The sequence below is a fragment of the Triturus cristatus genome, chromosome 12 (genome assembly GCF_964204655.1).
Source record: "Triturus cristatus chromosome 12, aTriCri1.1, whole genome shotgun sequence".
NCBI classification, from domain to species: domain Eukaryota; kingdom Metazoa; phylum Chordata; class Amphibia; order Caudata; family Salamandridae; genus Triturus; species Triturus cristatus.
Genome location: NC_140595.1, coordinates 224,619,758 through 224,638,145, shown reverse-complemented (window position 1 = coordinate 224,638,145; position 18,388 = coordinate 224,619,758). Strand labels below are relative to the sequence as shown.

The window sequence follows — 18,388 nt, the reverse complement described above, 5'->3', positions numbered from 1 at the left end:
ACATTGTTGCATTTTCAGAGTTTCCACCCAAGATGTCAACGCCAAAGTATCCTCTTTGGCCAATTCCTCAGAATACGGAGGAATTGTAGCACCATTGTGGAGTACGGTTACAATGACCAAGTTCTAAAAGACTAGAGGATACCCCAAAAGGCTCATTAGAGAAGCTTGCAAGAGGTCCAAGTATTACAATCGAACTTATATGTATGAGAACAGAAAACAAGAAAAGACTGATAAACTAGTATGTGTTGTCAGGCACTCAAACATTAATAACAAAGTCAGAATAAGTCATCAATACACACTGGCATTTCTTGAATGCAGAAGGAGGCCTGTCCTTTACAAAGGCCGCTGTTTCCATTGAGACGCAACAGGAACTTGAAAAGTAGACTGGTTAAACAAGACCCAAGACAAGCTCCCAGTTTATACAGAAATCAATCACAGGACCCAATACCATAAAAGGCAACCACCATTGTGGCCATTGCCATGTGTGTGACACAGACATTATTTCTGGCACAGTCACTTATGATAATCAAACTGGAAACCTTGACCAAACTGCAGGACCCAGTATATTATATATCTTATATGTCCTTGCCAGTTGGGAAACTGGCAGAGAATTTAGAGCACAGTATTGTGAATATATGCCTGCCATTAGAATCCAACAAATACAAGCCTCTATGGTAGAGCACTGTATGGAGTTTAACCATACTGAGAATGAACTCAAATGGACTATCTTAGAGAAAATTAAAGAGAGAAAAAAGAGAGACAGTGCCATGTACTGAAAACAACGGGAGTTTTTTGGGGATTTTCAGTCAGGAAACAGTAAAGAAAGCTCTTTACATTTTTCTAGAGCCTTCTGTGTCAGTTTTTCTCTCTTTATCCATTTTCAGTTAAGGTAGTTTTGGACTGGATTTCCTTTTAGTCCTTATAGATTATTTCCATTCCACTATACTTGGTCCTCTGTATGCTATTCTCCTTCAAAACCTTTTTTTTTTCTTCCATGCTCCGCTCCTGGCTAGAAAGACATTTTTGTCGCTCTGTATGAAGTGTCCTTTGGGACCACAGAAGGCATCATGCAATTGTGGCCGCCTAACTATTACTAATAGTGCCCTCTATGCGGTCTCCTTCGTGCTACTTTTAGCCTGTATAAGTGTTCTGGTCACACCTGAATGGCTTTAATGTTCTCTATACGGTGTTCTCTGTCTCTTAATGGTTCTGCACTTAGTGTGGAGGCACACTACAACTTGGGGTGAATGTGTCGTTACGAGTGAGTGAAGGTATGGTTGTGGTTATATGTTGTTGGCAGTTGAGGCATTTGTGCATATATTTTCTAATACAGTTTTTTTTTCATTTTAAATATCAATCCTTCCAAAGCCACCTGGCCTCTCCCCCCCCCCGCCCCCCCCCCCCATTGTTTTTATTGGGTGTTCTTGTACACTGTGTCTGCGTGTGGACTGAAGATGGTCAGTGGTCTGTTGATCTCGATCACCAAAACGTGTATCTGCACCAGCACCTAAGTCTGGGGACACCTACCAAGAATTTAATCCGTATCACATGCTTATTATATAAATAGAAAAAAAGAAAAAGCTAATTGCATATAAATAAATATTATAATCATTGTTATTTGAGGTACATCACTGATGTTTTCTTATAAGTTAGTTATGAACGGATTTTTGTGTTCTGCAATTGAGATCATGGACTGTAGGATGTTCCATTTGAAGGTGCTTTGTATGTTTTATATTGACGACATGAATGAACGAGTGAATAGGTTTAAGTTCTATTTTTTAGGTTGAGTGTTTGAATGACATGTATGTTATGGGTGGGAGGTCATTATATAAAGAACTATATATTTTTGTGGAAAATATGTGTTTGACTAAATATTTCTGTGGCTACCTGATAAAAAAAAATAGAAGAAAAAAAAGAATTGGAAATTGGTTTACGTGGTTGTGTGGCCTATGTATGCACCTGACTCAATTTTAGAGCGTATTTTGAAGGTGGGTTTTCTTGCTCAAGCAATTGGTTTTCTTCCCTATCCTGCTCCTTATATACTAGCTTTGGGGAACCCCTTGTTACAAGTCTCAATAATGTTGCACAGTGAACAGCCTTTCACACAGGATTATTTCAGCCCTATAATAACCCTGCAAACTGTGCGAAGTAGAACCTGTTCCGCACTTGACTCTCAAGATAGTGAGGCTTCTCAGGGAAGTGGTGTGGAGTGCAGGAGCTCAGAATTCAGTAGTAAACTGCTTAACACAATGATGACATTGTCCTTCCCAGGGCTTATTTTAGTAAAAAGAAAGAACTACTATCACAGTGAAACATAACACAAAAAAATTAATTGGGCATGAGAGGCAAAAATTCAATTGCAATTACAATGCCTAGTAAAACGACCAGTCTGCTCTGGCATAGAGTGTTTATATCTCTTTGATTCTTGCCATAGGCACAGATAAGGCATAAGTGCAGTTTGCTAGGTCTCGCTCTGAACAGTTCAGTTCAACAGTTCGACCCAAATTGAAGGGAACATTTAGGCAACAGTCCCCATTCTGGCTGTAGAATGTGGTCTGCGCATCTGCTTTGGCTTCTCGTTTGAGGTCCTATTGCCTGTTAATGTAGTTGCAATCGGCCAACACTGCTAGGTGTTCCCCAGGCTGGCGCTCTCAGCAGTATCGCTGCTGATATGAACCCCCATTGGCGGTTTCTCTTGGGATTGGAGCTAAAGTGAGGAAGCATGACTGCTTATTAGGCACCTATTGTGGCAGATGCCATCACCATGCTGAGGTCCGACCAGTGCTCATTGTGCAATTTTGATCTTTAGGCTGGGTTCACACGAGTGTTGTGCTTCATCAGGCACTTGCAACCTCCAGGCCAGGAGCAGCTCCTGCTTCATCAGTCATCTATGCTCATTCACAGGACTCGAAGTGGGGTCGGGCAGTAGACTCACCAATCCTTAGGTCACCGCAGTAGTGCAAGCAGAATGGCAAGGCTTCTTGGCTTGATTTCTGTTCATGGCCCATTGCATTGGCTGTGATGGGAGACAAAATATCCTTCATGACACAGGTCAGCTCTGGCTTCACACCCAAGAGCAGTCAGCAACTTATGATTGTTCCTCATGCCGGAAAAACAGGTGGCTTCTCCTCCTTTACTGTCTCTCAATCTGCAGGGCCAGATAATATCCTTCCCTCTCAGGGCAGATAGACAATCATGCTTCATGGTGTTAGGCAGACCTTAAGTCTCTCCAGCATTTTGGGCAGACTTCAGGTGATGACCCATCTCCTCTGGTAGGCTGGCTGACTTGAAAGCACCAGCTCTGATCACACAGCAGACATTTCAGTACTCTATAGTACACTCCTGTCCTTAGTCATGAAGAACATGGAACTGGAAACAAGTGGAGTGATTTGATGGTTTGGGGTGGTTCTTTCTTTCAGATAGCATTTTCCGGACGTTCCTCAGACAAGGCCCTTGTGCACGGTGATGGCTCTCACAGCCGGTAGCAATGGGACTGTCTCTAAGCAGGAGTATTCAAAACATGCACAATGAAGCATGAGATCTCTTTACCGGTCTGTCATCAGCCTCTGTCTGTCCTAGGGGAAGACCCTGAATAGAAACTTCCTCACCTTGATCAACAGAAACTGCAGTCCTTCCCCTTACCACTTCCATCGACCAAATTGGCACTGCTCAGGAAGAATTAAACACCTTCTGTTCCCTAACAAGCACATCAAGGAATTTCTAAAAGTTGCCCTGTCTCCATTCTTTTTCGCTTCAGTGTCTCCAACTACAGGAGTGCATGCTTTGTACTTCCACTGCTTGGAGAAAGCTATGCTCACCCTCCATCTTGTGCCATGTAAACAAGGGGCATCCAAAATTGATTTCACTGGTCCTAGCAGTTAAACTCACACATTCGTACTAACATACATACGCTATGCAGTCAACACATACAGTGAATGTTCTGGGTTTCACTTGACAGCAGAATTTTATTAAAAGACTATGGTAGGCTTGCCTCTCCTTGTCACAGGAAAATAAATCTGGTCAAAGTAAATATTCACAAAACACAGTAGCCTGCCGCCACCAATGTATGTGATGCACCCAGGGAATGGATTGGACTCCAGTGCTAACTATGAGGGTATGCTTGGTGTGTGCCCCCAGATCACAGAACAGGTTTTTGGCATCAAATTACCAGTGATAGGCATAGGCCTCTATATGTACACACTAGATTAGCATGATGCCAGGACCAAAATAAAATGTCACCATATCAGTTTTACAAGAAGATGGACACTTAGGGCAGGGGTACACGCTTATTTACCAACAGGAAATATCCCTTTTCCAACACCAGGCTATAGTTTTTTTTTTTTTACCTTCATCAAGTTTGCTACTTCAACGAATGTCAAAGCTGAAATGTATTTTGAATTTTAACGTACCAAAAGAAGTTCTTTGAAATCCTAAACTAACATTTGTCTTGGGATCACGAAAACCAAAATGTTAATTGCCTTCTTTTAATATGCCTAGCTGTTTGTAACCCAAAGCGTTCCTGGGTTTACTAATTTCTTTCATACTTTTCCACCTCTCTTAATACCCAAGAGAGGTAAGCCCCTCTTTGGAGTCGAGCATAAGAAATGGACCTCGTTTTAAATGAATGTTCTAGTCAGAATTCCGGGGGACACCCCTGTGAGGAAGCACAGTTTCATTCCACACATTTATGGAGCTGGTATTTTCTGGTAAAAATGAAGGCAATACACCAGAATCATGTAGATTATTATCCTTTGGGATTTGTGGCAGAGGTTTACCCTAACATAATTTAGATCAGTAGTACAGTGACTCGAAAAAAAAGGGTTTTTATTACTCAAATGGAGAATATAATTTGCCTACTAATAATAAGCTGTCAGTCAGGATGACTGTATATAGTTTTGAGTTAAGAGTATGGGACAGCTAATTTTAGAAGATGTGAACAAAGTTTCTCTGGCTGACCTGTTGTATTTTTATTTAGGGAATGTCTCTGTCCATTCCTGAATATAACTACAATGATAGTGTGGCGGTACCATCATGGGTATGAACTACATAGTAAGCTTCTGAATGTCTAAAGTGTTGTGTTTGACATGAAATGTATGTTCGAGGAATGTGTGGCTGTAGATACACATGCTGGGCATACTCCCGCCATCTAGTGTCTGACCCAGATTGTGAAAGTTGTTTTTATTCGAAGAAGTCTTTAGAGTCATGAGGTCTGACACCTCCGCTTGGTGATAATGTGCATGGTCATGGACACCGTTGTTAGATTGTTTACTTTCCTCCATCTGGTTCGGACCTCTGCTACAGGTCAACACCGTCGCAGTGCTCTTTTTGATTCACACAGTTTCCTTCCCGCCATTGGTATTGTACTTCGAACTCGTCTCCCTTACTTTCTGTCTCTGGTCCATGTTTGATTACTTCTCCTGAGTGGGGTCTGGGTCGATCGTGGTCCCTCAGGGGCCTCACCCTCTATACCTACTTCTGACTCTCCGTCACCTCTCTCCACCATGCCTTGACCATGATAAATTGACACTTTTTCAATATTGTCCTCTCTGCCACACAAAATATCCTTGGACCGATCTCCACCAGGGCTGCAAACTGTGTCTCTCGTCTGAACACAAAAAAGGTCACCTGCGATGCCAGCGGCTCTAAGAAGAATCTTTTTGACAGTCAGGCTCGTCGACTCGAGAGGTCACTTAGGGGTGGTGATGATATCATGACCTTTTCGGTCTCAAGAACATTGAGGGGTAACCTCATATACAATCGCCGGCTGCAGATAAGATTTTCTCCCCTGAAGAAAGGTCTGGCTCCGACCTGAAGATCAAGGACCTTCTGTTAGCCCAGCAATCTGTGAGTACGGCACCCCCTCCCCTTCAACACTGCTTTTAACCTGAGCAGCTGGCTGCCAAGGGGCACTTGGCCACTCTGGAGCACCAGAGACAAGCCGTCGGACCACGATTTACTTCGGGCCATGGTCGGAGCAAAGCACTTCGTATAATCCACCCAGCTCTGGTTCGGTGCCAGAAAAGCATTCAAGATTGGCTGCTTTGGCGCAGGCTACTCTGGCACCGGCAGCGAACTCACCCTTGGCGCTGGCCACATCTGCCTCTGCGGCAACCAGAACTTCTGGGCTGAAACTGAAGGTACCCTCAGAGCTGAAGACCTCTGCATCGTCCTCCAAGTCTGACACCAGCACAGTCGTGCCAGTTCTCCACAAGCTGCAGAAGGAGCTCGACTCAGGACAGACACATTGGGTCATCCACCCCCTGATGGGCCAGATCCTTGCCCACCCTTCGGACCCGGCTGCTCCATCCGCTAAGTCAATTGTCCTTAGAGGAAGCTTTGGACGTTCTTATTCCAACAAAAAAATGCAAGATGTGGATAAGGTGACCAGCCCCTTACCCCATGCACAACCATACCCTCGACCTATTCCTCAGCCTTCGCTCTCTCCGCCTGCTTCTCCAGGGGATCCTTCTGACATCACACCAGTGGGGGCTCCTCACTCTGACACGGGTGGGTATGGAGGGATGACACACTTGACACTCCTCCGCAGTATGACCCATGGGACTCCTACGATGTAGACCAGGGTACACAAACTTTTATCCTGCCTACCCCTTCGCTCCGGAAGATTCCACGCCCTATCAGGAACTCATTAGTAAGGCTGCATTCTTCCGTAAGGTGAAACTTCACACAGAGCCCCTAGAGGAGGACTTTCTCTTTGAAACCCTCTCCTCCACTGCCTGCTCCACTCAGTACCTCTCTATGCTCCAGGGCATGCAACGTCACACTCTTGACCTTTTTAAAGCCCCGCCCGAGCTAGGGCCATAACACCTAGGGTGGATAGGAAATATAAGACTTCCCATACTGATCCCATATATATTCGTGGTCAGCTCCCACCGACTCTCTAGTGGTCACTATTGCTCGTAAACGAGCTAACTCACAGGGCAGCGAGGATGCTCCACCACCAGAGAGGGAAAGTAAATGCATAGATGCAGCAGAGAATAGGGGGGGCCGCGCAATCAGCCAACTAATGGCGTATAGCAAATTCTATCGGCTCTCTTCCAAGATATGATTGTGCCCACTGGGATGAGATGGAGGAGCTACTCCAATACCTCCCAGAGGAGCACAGAAAGAGGGGACATAAAATAGTTTCTGAGGGCTAGCAGATACCTAACACCGCTATCCGCTGTATCCTAGCTTCAGCAGACACTGCTGCCAGGGGGCTAAATTCTATTGTCCTGTTACGCAGACACACCTGACTCCGTATTTCTGGCTTTAAGCCGGAAGTTAAGCAGAACATGTTGACCATGCCTTTTGACATTCAATATCCCTTTGGTCCATCTACAAAATATATTTTTTTAAAGATTCAAAGACAGCTATAGCCATGGGGGCACTTCAAACACCTGCTACCCACAGCTCTTTTCGCTGCACACCTTACCATGGAGGCTCGAAGACCACCTACCCAGAAGGCTTCATGTCCTACCAGCACACCGAGAGCCAGCCATTCTCCCCCAGGGCACATTCTAGAGCATCCTACAGGGGCAACAATCTTAAGGCAGAGCAAAGGCGGCTCCCCTAAAAGAGCTACAACTACCATCAAACCCTGACTTGGCTCTACTTCTACCCGACCACACAACACCTGTCTAGGAGCACCTACAAGTCTTCTTTGCCACATGGTAAATCATACTTTAGACTAGAGCATGGGTGTTGGATATTAGCCAATATGGTAATTGTCTGGAGCTCACTTCCATGCCTCCCACCATTCCACCTCGCAAACACAGACTCTCCAGAACACCAAAGGCTACTCAGAGAGGAGGTCAAAGCATTTCTACTCAAAGAGGCTATAGAACCCATCCCCTGCCATCAGGAAATTATGGGAGCGTACTTCCTAATATACAAAAAAGGACTGGTCCCTCGGACCCGTTCTGAACCTCGGGCCCCTAAACAAATACATCCTCTCGGAGCACTTCCATATGGCCGCCCTTCAGGATGCCATTCCGCTTCTCCAGCAAGGCAACTTCATGGCTGCATTTGACCGGAAGGATGCCTATTTCTGCATACAAATACATCCATCCCATCGCCACCATCTCAGGTTTGTGGTCAGCGAAAACATTACCAATTAAAAGGGCTACCCTTTGGTGTTACTAATATGCCTCGGGTATTTACCAAGTGCCTTGTGGTGGCACACCTGCCAGGCAGGGCGTCCACGTTTTTCCATATGTGGATGGCTGGCTGGTCACAAATGCCACCTGCCAGTAGTGCCACAAATACACACCGGTCACAGAAGACCTTCTTCATTGGTTAGAGTTTACCATTAATGCCACAAAATCCCTCTCTAACCCCACCAGATCTAATACTTCCTAGGGGCTATTCTCAACTCAGAGGTAGGCCTAGCCTAACCAAACTCTGCCAGGATCCAGTCCTTTCAGGCACTTCTTTCTCTTTTCCAGCCAAATCAATAGCTCACTGTCAGAACAGTTATGCGCCTCCTAGGCACGATGACCTCCTGCATTGCCATAGCTCCACATCCCAGGACACATATGTGTTAGTTGCAGGAATGCTTGGCTCAACAGTGGTCCAAGGTGGAGGGTCATTGGGACAATCTAGTGTTGATCGGCTGCCACACTTATCTCTCTCTGCAGTGGTGTAACACTAACAATCTGTTGCAGGGGCGGCTTTTCCTTAAACCCAGTTCCGCAGAGGATTGTTTCAGCTGACACCTCCCTTACAGTTTGGGGCGCACACTTACAAGATCTGACTGTCCATGGCCAGTGGGAACCCATATATCAGGGCCTCTACATCAACTACCTGGAACTTCTATCAGTTCACCTAGCACTGAAGGCTTTCTTACCTCACCTGATGAGCAAGATTGTTCTTGTCTGGAAAGACAATATGACAGCCATTTAGTACCTTCAGGAACAGGGATGGCCACGCTCTCCAGAACTGTCTCTGCTAACCCAGAGCATTTGGTATTGGGCTCTCTGTCACAAAATTAATTTGTTAGTGAAGTACCTTCTGAGGATGGGCAACTAATTTGCTGACGATCTCAGCAGGATGTGGCATCAAGTCCACGAGTGGGAACTCCATCTGCAAGTCCTCCTCTTTCACAGATAAAGTTACTCACAGATAGATTTGTTCGGAACAGCAGAAAATGGCAAATGCCCAAACTTCGCCTTCAGGTTCCCACACCCACAGTCCAGCAGCAATTCACTATGGATGAACTGGTCAGGGATATTTGCCTACGCTTTTCTTCCTCTTCCCCTTCCCCTTCTTCTGTTTGTGGTTTGGAGGCTTCGGCAGACGTCATTCACTCTCATCCTGGTGGCACCCACATGTGTTCACCAGCCCTGGTTCATGACTCTGCTCAAACTCTCTCTTGTTCCACACGAGAGGCTACCTAACAAGCCATACCTTCTCACACAGAATCATGGAGAAACCGGGCACCCAAATCCCTCAATCTCCATTTGAGCCTCTCCACTCTTGCCCCCTTCAGTTCCTCTCTTGGAAGGTGGCATTTCTGGTTGATGTCACCTCACTCGGGCATTTCAGTGAGCTTCAGGCATTAACCCTGGGAGAACCTTTCTTGCAAGTACACAGGGATAGGGTTGTCTTCCTCACCAATGCCAAATTTCTCCCTACGGTAGTTCCTCATTTCCAATTTAATCAGTCCATTGACCTTCCTGTATTTTTCCCACAACCTGATTCAGTGGCTTAACAGGCTCTCCATACTTTGGATGTAAAATGAGCCCTCATGACTGTTGACAGAACTAGGCCATTTAGGAAGACACAAAAACTTTTTGTTGCTTTCTTCAATCCCCACGAATGGAAGTCTCTATCCAAGTCAGGTTTTGCCAGATGGCTAGTTAAATGCATCCAGACATGCTATGCTAAAGCTAAGAGGACTCTGCCCACTCATCCCCGGGTACACACTGCTTGGAAGTAAGGAACCTCTATGGCCTTCTTGGGGAACATCCCTATATCTTGTATATGCAAAGCAACTACCTGGTCCACAGCACACACTTTCACAAAACTCTACTGTGTGCATTTTCTAGCCCACCAACAAGCTAATGTGGGTCAGACAGTTCTCCGTACACTCTTTCAATCTTCTGCAACACTCACAGGCTAAACACACCTTTTTGGGATGCCTGCTGTACAGTCTATGCACAGCATGTATATCTACAGCTACACATGCCTCGAACGAAAAAATATTACTTGCTCTGTAAGTGTATGGCATGCAGTGCTGTAGATTCACATGTGCCGACCCTCCTCCCTGGGCTCCTGTGGCTGTTGCAGTATCTCTTACTATCTTTTTTCCTCGTATGCATGGACATCTCGCCATATATATCGCTGTGCTTCATATTCCATCGTCACCCGCAGTGCGGGAAAACAATCTGACAATGTCAGATGACCATGCGCATTACCAGCAAGAGGAGGAGTCAGTACTTCGTGACTCGAAAGAAAACTTGCACACATACGGGCCCAACACTAGATGCCAGGAGTGTGCACTACATGCCACCAATAGATGCTTGCAGAGTAAGTAACATTTAACTTCCCAAAGATGGAGTTATATTGTCACTGCTGATTTAATTAATTTTCAAAGACTCCCCTCACCTGTTTACAAAGCACTGCACCATCTATCCTAGACACCGTACCGACTGGGACACTTAAACATTTAGTGCATAGAAGCTGGAGTATTGATGTGACTCAAATGCTGCCAAGTTCATGTATTAAAAATGGCAAAAAGCATCTGAGAGAGTAGGTAGAGTAAAGGATTTTTTTCCAGTATGAATAGTTTCACCATGAAATAAACTCACTTCAAAGTGTGCGCTTGTACCCTTTATCAGCCTTCTTATACAATGTTGGAGGAGTTTTTAGAGAGGATTGACTTTTTTGGTAAAAATGTAGGATGGTGTGACAAGTGATTGTTCTGGTCATGGCACTCAATAGCAGAAAGTAATGACTTTTTTTTGTGTAATTCTTTGTTGCCCTAAAATCTGCCCAATAGTGGCAACATATGGAAAACTAAGCTTGATGAATCTTGTGACTCTTGTCGACTCTGAGAACAGTATAGCTGTGTTGTCTGAAATAGAGTACACAAAGCAACATTTGTGAGGCAAAGGCATTGGTTTAGTCTTTTCTTTTCGGCTTTGATTGAATGGTTTGGTGTCAGTCATAAATCTGCTTTCTTTTACAGAAACCCAGCACTGCTGTGGAATACATTGCAGCCCACTTATCCAAAATCCATGGATTGGATTGGCACCCCGAAAATGAACATATCTTGGCCACATCAAGCCAGGATAACTCTGTCAAGGTAAGGCTACTGCCTGAGGAAGGAGTGTTATATTGTATTGTTTGCTACCGTTATATTAAATTGATGTCCATTTTCTCGACATTAGCAACATTGGTAAAGGGCTTATGCGAAAACAGCACATTGTTCACCAAGGCACGCAATGATGGACACCACATGAGAGAAAAAAGCTTTCGTAAAGCCAATAGGGATCACCAATGTGAGCTTTATTGACTTTGCCAATGTCTTTTAGCAATGTTGTGTAGCAGCATGGCTGCTCCTCAGCATGACTAAAAGTTAGTGGTATAGAGGAGAGTAGCGTAGAGTAGAGTTGCATAGAATGGCGTTTTGTAGATTATATTGGTATAGAGTGGACTGGTGTAGAGCGGCTTTGGCATAAAGTGGATTAGAGTAGATTGGCGCATAGAATAGAATGGCAAAGAATGGGGTAGAGTGGTGTGTCACAGGTTAGAGTGTGGAGGGGAGTGGTGTTGAGTAGAGTGGAGTAGAATGGGGTAGCATGGTGTGGAGTGTCTTGTATTGGAGTAGAGTGGAGTGCGTGGAGTGGCGTAGGGTGGTGTAGAGTGGTATTGTATGGAGTGGCGTATAGTGACACAGTCGAGTGGCTTAGAGAAATACAGCTGTGGGTGTAACTAAAGCATCAATAGAGACGGCAGAAAGGTGAAAGCAACATAAATAAGAAGCCATAAAATGTATTAAAAGTAGGAAATCACAATGCACATCCAGGAATAATATTGAAATGCTTATGAAATAACAAAAGAAATAGTGCGTTGCAAAAATACAAGGAAGAACAAATCTACTTTGTCCATGCTACAGGGAGGAGCTAACAGAAGAAAGGAAGGAAAGTGTACGGGGAGCTAAGCAGTTGAAAGATTGCAAATGAGAGTGACAATGAAAGCAACTAATGGTATGCTGTGGACAGGTTGTAAGGCCAATGAACTGTAAGCAATACATCTTGCAGCACGGCACATGCGCTGTGCAGGCAAGACCTAAAAAGGAAATGAACAAAGGAAACTCTGCAAAAAGAACCTTCCGACATGCTCCTTTTCCCAGCCATACTGGATAATAGAAACATATGATCTTTCTTAGAACACGTCTGTGACAACCTGCCCCAACCCCCCCCCCCCTCCCTGAGGCGGCATTGGACTGGCCTTCAGAAAAAGGGAACTCTACTGCTACAAGCTGCCACTGCAACCATCGCTAACAAACTGCAGCAATTTCCATGTGAGGGGCAGAGGGTGAGCCGGCACGCGCAAACAATCCATGCGGAAAACACATCGACAGATAGAGGGCTCCTTAGAATCATTGAACACTGAAACTGGCCGGATAGGGGTTGAACTGGGTAGCTCACAAAAGAGGACCCGTACGAGGGGGTGGGGGATGGAGGTGGGTGACGGAGGTGGGTGACAGTAGGACACCCCTCCCGTACCGGAGGCATTGAGCCTTCTGCAGGAAGAGATCCAGTGATCAGCGAGGAGCCAGCGATGGATGAAACTTACAATGACGTCTGCGCGAAGTAAGGGGTAATGGGTGTGCGATTGACCTTTCCGAAGTTGGGGAAGTGGCTAGTTCTAAACTCACGCACAGGAAATGTGGGGAGGAGGGACCATTTGGGGATGTTTGTTCCATGTTTTAGTAAATCTGAAGTTCACTCACTAGACCAACACAACACGAAGAATCAGGTCACAATCCAAGGCACCTTCTTTACCTCCATATTACATGTGCAGTTCGATGGTGAAACCTGATGTACACTCTGCCCCGTTGAACATCCTTTCCTGTCCTGAAATAATGGCCGGGCCAAAAAGATTAAAAAGCGGGGTGGTGGCCCATTATATCCCCCAACAGGACTCGGGGGTGGTGCTGCTACAGGAGAATCCTATCCTGGGAGCACACTGTAGGTGCTTCTAGCCGACCCCCTGTGTATCAGTGTAGGAACCTGGGGTCACCAGGCCCTAAGGGCGGTAACGTGGCGCGAGCCGGTCGGGCAACCAGAGGGCTATGTGTTAAGCAACCATACACCACACGCTTCTCATGGACTAGAGTCACACACAATAAGGGACGCCACACCGTTTAAATTATGCAAATACTTCAAGTTTATCCAAGTATAGCTGGTCAGTTGCAGTTCAGGAAATAACAAGGTAATACATGAATCATAATACCATCGTTCAGTACATGCGACACTCTGGGTGATATCTATGCAGTGCCTAACCTCGTTCATGTACCCACGCCCGCTGGTTAAATGCAGGAGATTCTAGCGCTGTGCGCGCTTATGTAAAGTCTGTCCCTGAACAGGCCGTCTACCACAGCGTAATACTTGTAAGGGGAAACATTGGGTTCATCAACATGGCGCCTGTCGAACTGAGCGCTCCTCGTGACCACTGGCCCCTAGTACTGTGAAGCAAGGCATATAAAACACAGCGCTACGCGCAATCAGTTGCATGTGGAAACTTTTGCGTAGAACAGTTATCACAACACGTTACTCGTAATCAGTTGCATATCATTACCTTCGAGCAGAGCATATAACACCGTGCGCTACTCGCATTCCTTGACATGTAATTTACTTTCGAGCAGAGCATATAACACAGTGCGCTACTCGCATTCCTTGGCATGTAATTTACTTTCGAGCAGAGCATATAACACAGTGCGCTACTCGCATTCCTTGGCATGTAATTTACTTTCGAGCAGAGCATATAACTCAGTGCGCTACTCGCATTCCTTGGCATGTAATTTACTTTCGAGCAGAGCATATAACACAGTGCGCTACACGCATTCCTTGGCATGTAATTTACTTTCGAGCAGAGCATATAACACAGTGCGCTACTCGCAGTCCCGGTCTCTCCGGCTGGGGAAGCAGGGTCGGTGGCGTGAAGTGCCACACGAGGGTAATGTCAGTCAGTTCTTTGGGCGGCTTCCAGTGGGGAGGGTGACCGGACTTGAGGAGCGGGTCCCTAGGCTCCGGTGCAGTTCACAGAGCACCGCGCTCAGTATTACAGAAGGGGGGACACGGACAGGATCCCTCGGCGGGGTCTCTCCGTCGCGCAGGCAGGGGAGGGGACTCCCACGGAGGGGACTCCCACGGAGGGGACAACCCGGGCCAAGTGCGGTGTGGTTTCCAGACCAGCAGGGGGCGCACCAGGGGGGATCTCGGCCTCCGGGCTTACCTCCGTCTCGGCGTCAGCAGGCGTCCGTCCTCACGACGTTGGGGGAACTCGGCCCCGACCTTGCGCACCTCCTCACATGGCTGCGACGGCAGCGACGGGGCCCCGGACTTCACCTGGGCCTCGCGACACAGCAGGGCACTCCTCCAGGCCGCGGCGGTGAGCGCGCTAGCTTCGTCGTCGCAGGGGGGGGGCTCAAATTAAGGATGGGGGTAAAGTGCTCAGCGGAGCACGCTGCCGGGGGTCCCAGACCAGGGCAGGGAGCGCGGGGGTCACAGCGCTAGTACCTGGTCGATCCCCGGTGACTTGGCAATCGGCTTAGTATTTTGTTCAATAGGGTAGCTTGGACACGCAGTCTCAGCTCTGGCATTCAAGGCTTACAGCTCGCTCTTGTCATGCAGTCTCAGTTCTTAAAGTTAGGTTTCAGTTCTCAGTTGACAGATGAAGTCTTTTGGCGCAGATGTATCTGGCGCCCTTAAGGGGTTCTGTTACAGGGGTAGGGATGGAGAGGGCGACTAGGTCCTTCCTAGTCAGGTTGGCAGAGAGTCTCTGGGTCCTCCTACTACTGGGCAAGATCAGTGGGATTCACAGGGCACCTCACTCACTTAAGAGGCAGTACCTAAATCCTGTCACTCTCAGAGGCATAAGTCCCTGGCTAGGCCCTACCGCCTACACTCCTGGTGGATTCTTCCAGCTCTGCTTCACCCCAATGGCCAACTCACCACAAAAGTTTCCCTCCCACTCTTAAGTAGCCCTAGGTCAGGTGACCTCTAGCCAAGGCGGCAAAAGTAAAACCCCACCTCCCTTCTAGAAGGTTCCAGCATATTCCAGGAGCTTCCCCACTCTACCTATGGGACAAAAAGGCGGGCTGGTGTCGCAACATTGTTGTGGGTCCCAGCCAGCTCCTGGCAGCTAGGGTGCTACTATGAAAAACGACCACCCTGCAGTAGCAGGGGTCTGTGGCAGCCATCTTGGGAGAAGGGAGCACCTGCACCTTAACACTGATTGGCAATGAAAAGGCGCCCGGAGACCTAGTCCAACATAAAAATGAGGGTGGAAAAAATTAGGCACGATACAAAAATAGAAGGGGAGACCACCCTAGGGCTGACAGGTCCAACATGCGTCCCCCCCCAGCCGAAAGAGGGGAGAGCTACCCAACCTCTAGGGAGTTCTCTTCACTAAGACGGAAAAACCTGGAGAGACCGTCAGCATTGGGTGGTCCCCTGTAGGGAAATGGACCACCTCAACAACTTGGGGTTTTCGCCTCTCATCTGCATGAGCCAGCGAAGGGGGCGGTGGTCGGTCTGGATAAGGAAGTGAGTGCCAAAGAGGTATGGCCTCAACTTCTTCAGAGCCCATACCACCGCAAAGGCTTCTCTCTCAATGGTGCTCCATCGCCGTTCCCGAGGGAGGAGTCTTCGAGATGTGAAGGCCACAGGTTGGTCCTGGCCCTCGGTGTTGAGTTGCGAGAGCACCGCACCTATGCCGTGCTCTGAGGCGTCGGTCTGTACAATAAATTCCTTGCTGAAATCGGGTGTTGCTAGTACTGGAGCTGTACACATCGCATTTTTCAGCGTATCAAAGGCTTCTTGGCATGCAGCTGTCCATATGACCTTGCGAGGTTGTTTCTTTGAGGTCAACTCCGTCAAGGGGGTCACGATGGTACCATATCCCTTGACGAACCGGCGGTAATACCCAGTGAGGCCGAGGAAAGCTCGGACCTCTGTTTGGGTCTTGGGGGGCTCCCAAGCCAAGATGGTTTCAATTTTGGCCTGGAGGGGTTGCACCTTACCTCCGCCCACCAGGTGTCCCAGGTACACGACAGATCCCTGTCCAATCTGGCACTTGCTGGCTTTAATGGTTAAGCCAGCGCGTTGCAGCGCCTGCAATACCTCCTGGAGGTGTTGCAGATGGTCCTCCCAGCTGCTACTGAAGACAGCTATGTCATCCAAGTAGGCTGCTGAGAAGGACTCCAGGCCAGATAGTACCTGATTCACTAACCGCTGGAATGTGGCCGGAGCATTTTTGAGCCCAAAGGGCATCACTCGAAATTGGTAGTGGCCCTCTGGGGTGGAGAACGCTGTCTTCTCCCGTGCTCCGTCAGCCATGGCAATCTGCCAATATCCGGATGTCAGGTCAATGGTGCTGAGGTACCGGGCTGCTCCCAGCCGGTCCACCAGCTCATCTGCACGTGGGATGGGGTGAGCATCTGTCTTCGTGACAGAGTTCAACCCCCGGTAGTCCACACAGAACCGAAGTTCTGGCGTCGTACCCGGTGGGGCCGCTTTTGGCACCAACACCACTGGACTAGCCCACGGGCTGCTGAAAGGTTCTATCACCCCCAGCTCCAGCATCTTTGCCACCTCACGCTGGATGCTATCCTTCACTCGGTCAGAAAGCCGGTAAGACTTGTTCTTTACCCGGGGGCTATCCCCTTTGTCCACATCATGGGTACACCAATGAGTGATTCCAGGCGTGAGGGAGAACGAGGCGAACTGTCCCAGGACATGGCGACAGTCCCTCTGCTGCTCTGGGGTCAAGGATGGGGAGAGGACTACACCTTCCACCGAACCATCCTTCTCTTGTACCGCAAGAAGGTCAGGAAGAGCTTCACTCACTTCCTCTTCGCTCCCATCCGTCACCATAAGGAGAGCAAGCTCCGATCGCTCATGGTGCGGCTTCAGGCGGTTGACGTGGAGCACCCTGAGGGGCTGACGGGCGGTTTTTACATCCACAACGTATGTGGTCTGGCCTCGCCGCTCCACAATGTCGAACGGGCCAGTCCACCGGTCCTGGAGGGCACACAGCTCCCCAGGTTCCATAACCCACACCTTCTGTCCAACCTCCAACTCGACCGTCCGAGCGTTGCGGTCATACCACTCCTTCATCACGGTCTGGCTAGCCTCCAGGTTCTCTGTGGCTGCCTTCCACAGCTTGGCCATCTGGCTGCGGAACGCCAGCATGTAGCTGACAATGTCACGGGGAAGCTTCTGCGAAGCCTTCTCCCACCCCTCTTTCACTAAACTGTGGGGACCCCTAACGGGATGGCCATAGAGCAATTCAAACGGGCTGAACCCGACTCCCTTCTGCGGTACCTCCCGATAGGAGAATAACAAGCAGGGGAGGAGGACGTCCCACTTACGCCTCAAGCCTTCGGGAAGGCTTCGGATCATCCCCTTCAATGTCTTATTGAAGCGCTCTACAAGTCCGTTAGTCTGGGGGTGGTAAGGGGTGGAGAACCGGTAGGTCACTCCACACTCCTTCCACATGGCCTGCATATAGGCCGACATGAAATTGGTGCCTCTGTCCGACACCACGACCTTCGGGAATCCCACTCGGGTAAAAATTCCCAACAGTGCCCGCGCCACCACCGGTGCAGTGATGGTCCTCAGAGGAATAGCCTCTGGGTACCTTGTGGCGTGGTCCACCAAAACCAAGATAAACCAGTGTCCCGCTGCGGTCGGAGGGTCCAATGGCCCAACAATATCGATACCGACCCTCTCAAAAGGGGTCCCGACCACGGGGAGCGGTTCCAACGGGACTTTCAACTTTGTCCCAGTCTTGCCACTAGCCTGACAAGACTTGCAGGTCTTGCAAAAGGCGTCTGAGGCAACCCTCATCCTGGGCCAATAAAAATAGGGGACTAACCGTGCAAAGGTTTTGTCCTGGCCCAGGTGTCCAGCTAAGGGGATCTCGTGCGCTAACTCCAGCAGGAAGGCCCGGTAACACTGGGGGACCACTATGGCCCTCGAAGATCCATGTACCGGCACCCTGGGCTCACAGGTCCAACAATCAGTAGCACATGCAGGTATTACCAGGACATCCAGGGAGGTGGCAATTTTAATGACTTCTGACTCCAACCCCAGAGAGTAACTCAGCAGCTAAATAATAACTCCCAAATTAAGTCATTCAAGGTTTACCACAGGCC

At 48.2% G+C, this 18,388-nt stretch overlaps 1 protein-coding gene across 4 annotated transcripts in view; it reads left to right on the top strand.

The window, feature by feature from the left end:
- The window catches only part of WDR59 (WD repeat domain 59), a 766,237-nt gene that overhangs the window by 199,082 nt on the left and 548,767 nt on the right, over positions 1–18,388 (top strand). For all 4 annotated transcript variants that reach the window (XM_085636815.1, XM_085636817.1, XM_085636814.1 and 1 more), the window contains exon 8: positions 11,189–11,305. In XM_085636815.1, the coding sequence (XP_085492941.1) occupies positions 11,189–11,305 (117 nt within the window). The remainder of the gene's footprint in view (positions 1–11,188; positions 11,306–18,388) is intronic.